This window comes from Cebus imitator, unplaced genomic scaffold, assembly GCF_001604975.1.
Source record: "Cebus imitator isolate Cc_AM_T3 unplaced genomic scaffold, Cebus_imitator-1.0 Scaffold5746, whole genome shotgun sequence".
Classification (NCBI taxonomy): Eukaryota; Metazoa; Chordata; class Mammalia; order Primates; family Cebidae; genus Cebus; species Cebus imitator.
Window position 1 is genome coordinate 1 of NW_016113061.1, and position 1,180 is coordinate 1,180.

Genomic DNA, 1,180 nt, shown 5'->3' on the forward strand with positions numbered 1-1,180 from the left:
TCAAAAAAAAAAAAAAAAAAAAAACTTTTGGTCTCCTCCTCTAAATTGTGCTCACATAGAACCTTCTAGTTTTGATAATGATCCATTTTGTCATCAGCTAGTCCATCTAACATTATGTTTATCTTCATCTTTCTCATTGTTGAGATAGCACCTCACGGTACAAAGGAACTTTGTAGATTTAATTCTATGAAGTCGTTTAATTCTTGCACATGAATGTGCTTCTGGGGGCGTGTGCTGTTTGGGTGAAGTTTATTCTCTTGGCCCATTCCTTTTCAGGTTGCTGAGTCATTAGGAATCACAGAATTCCTAAGGAAGAAAGAAATACACCCGGATGACCCTGGACCTAAGCAGCCCAGCAGACAGATGGATGGGGAGCAGCCAGAGGGAGCCGGCAGCGGGAAGAGGGAGCACGAGGTGGGCATGGTTGAAGTGGGCACCAGGTGTCTCTGTTCATGTTGAATCGGTGTGGTTTGGCTTCTTCAGTTCACCCCAGGAAGAGGAGGTACCGGTTTTCTGTTTCTTCCTATTCTAGCTGATTGAGTCTTCTCTTCATAGGCTGTGGAGGAGGGACTGGCCTCGGTGAAAAGACCCCGAAGGGAAGCCCTGCCCAAGGACACCACTGAATCTCTCGCTGCCAACACCGGAGGCCGGGAGAAGCACAGGCCCTTGCATGCTTTGGCTGCCGGTGAGGGTAAAATGGTGTCTGTGGGTTGTATCCATGGCCTGGTGGCCCTGCTGGCATGCACAGATGTGCCCAGAATTGCCACTTTTCAGGTTGGGTGACCTGTAGCTGGATTTAAGGGACCCTCTGGTTCCTCAAGTGTCATTCCAGCCTCCCAGTGTTCTGTCATTCCAGATTTGTTCCCTGCGAGTCTTGAGGTCTTTGGTTGTTTTTGTTTGTTTGTTTGTTTGTTTTTCTGAGACAGAGTCTCACTCTGTCACCCAGGCTGGAGTCCAGTGGCGTGATCTCACCTCACTGCAACCTCCACCACCTGGGTTCCAGTGATTCTCCTGCCTCAGCCTCCCAAGTAGCTGGGATTACAGGTGTACACCACCATGCCCCGCTAATTTTTGTATATTTACTAGAGACAGGGTTTCACCATGTTGGCCGGACTGGTCTCAAACTCCTGACCTAAAGTGATCTGCCTGCCCCAGCCTTCCAAAGTGCTGGGATTACAGT

The 1,180-nt window shown here is 49.0% G+C and overlaps 1 protein-coding gene across 1 annotated transcript; it reads left to right on the forward strand.

Annotated features, from left to right (window-relative positions):
- The first annotated feature begins 280 nt into the window (after nt 1-280).
- On the forward strand, nt 281-871 carry LOC108299326 (zinc finger protein 839-like). Its single transcript, XM_017521603.2, has 2 exons — nt 281-414; nt 556-871. The coding sequence occupies exons 1-2, from the start codon at nt 364-366 to the stop codon at nt 781-783; spliced, it is 279 nt and encodes a 92-aa protein (XP_017377092.1). The 5' UTR covers nt 281-363; the 3' UTR covers nt 784-871.
- The last annotated feature ends 309 nt before the right edge of the window (nt 872-1,180 follow it).

Excerpts from the sequence above, each read along its gene's own strand:
- LOC108299326 (XM_017521603.2), top strand. The coding sequence starts at position 364 with ATGGATGGGGAGCAGCCAGAGGGAGCCGGCAGCGGGAAGAGGGAGCAC. Across the intron at positions 415-555 it reads GCGGGAAGAGGGAGCACGAG|GCTGTGGAGGAGGGACTGGC; the intron begins GTGGGCATGGTT and ends TTCTCTTCATAG.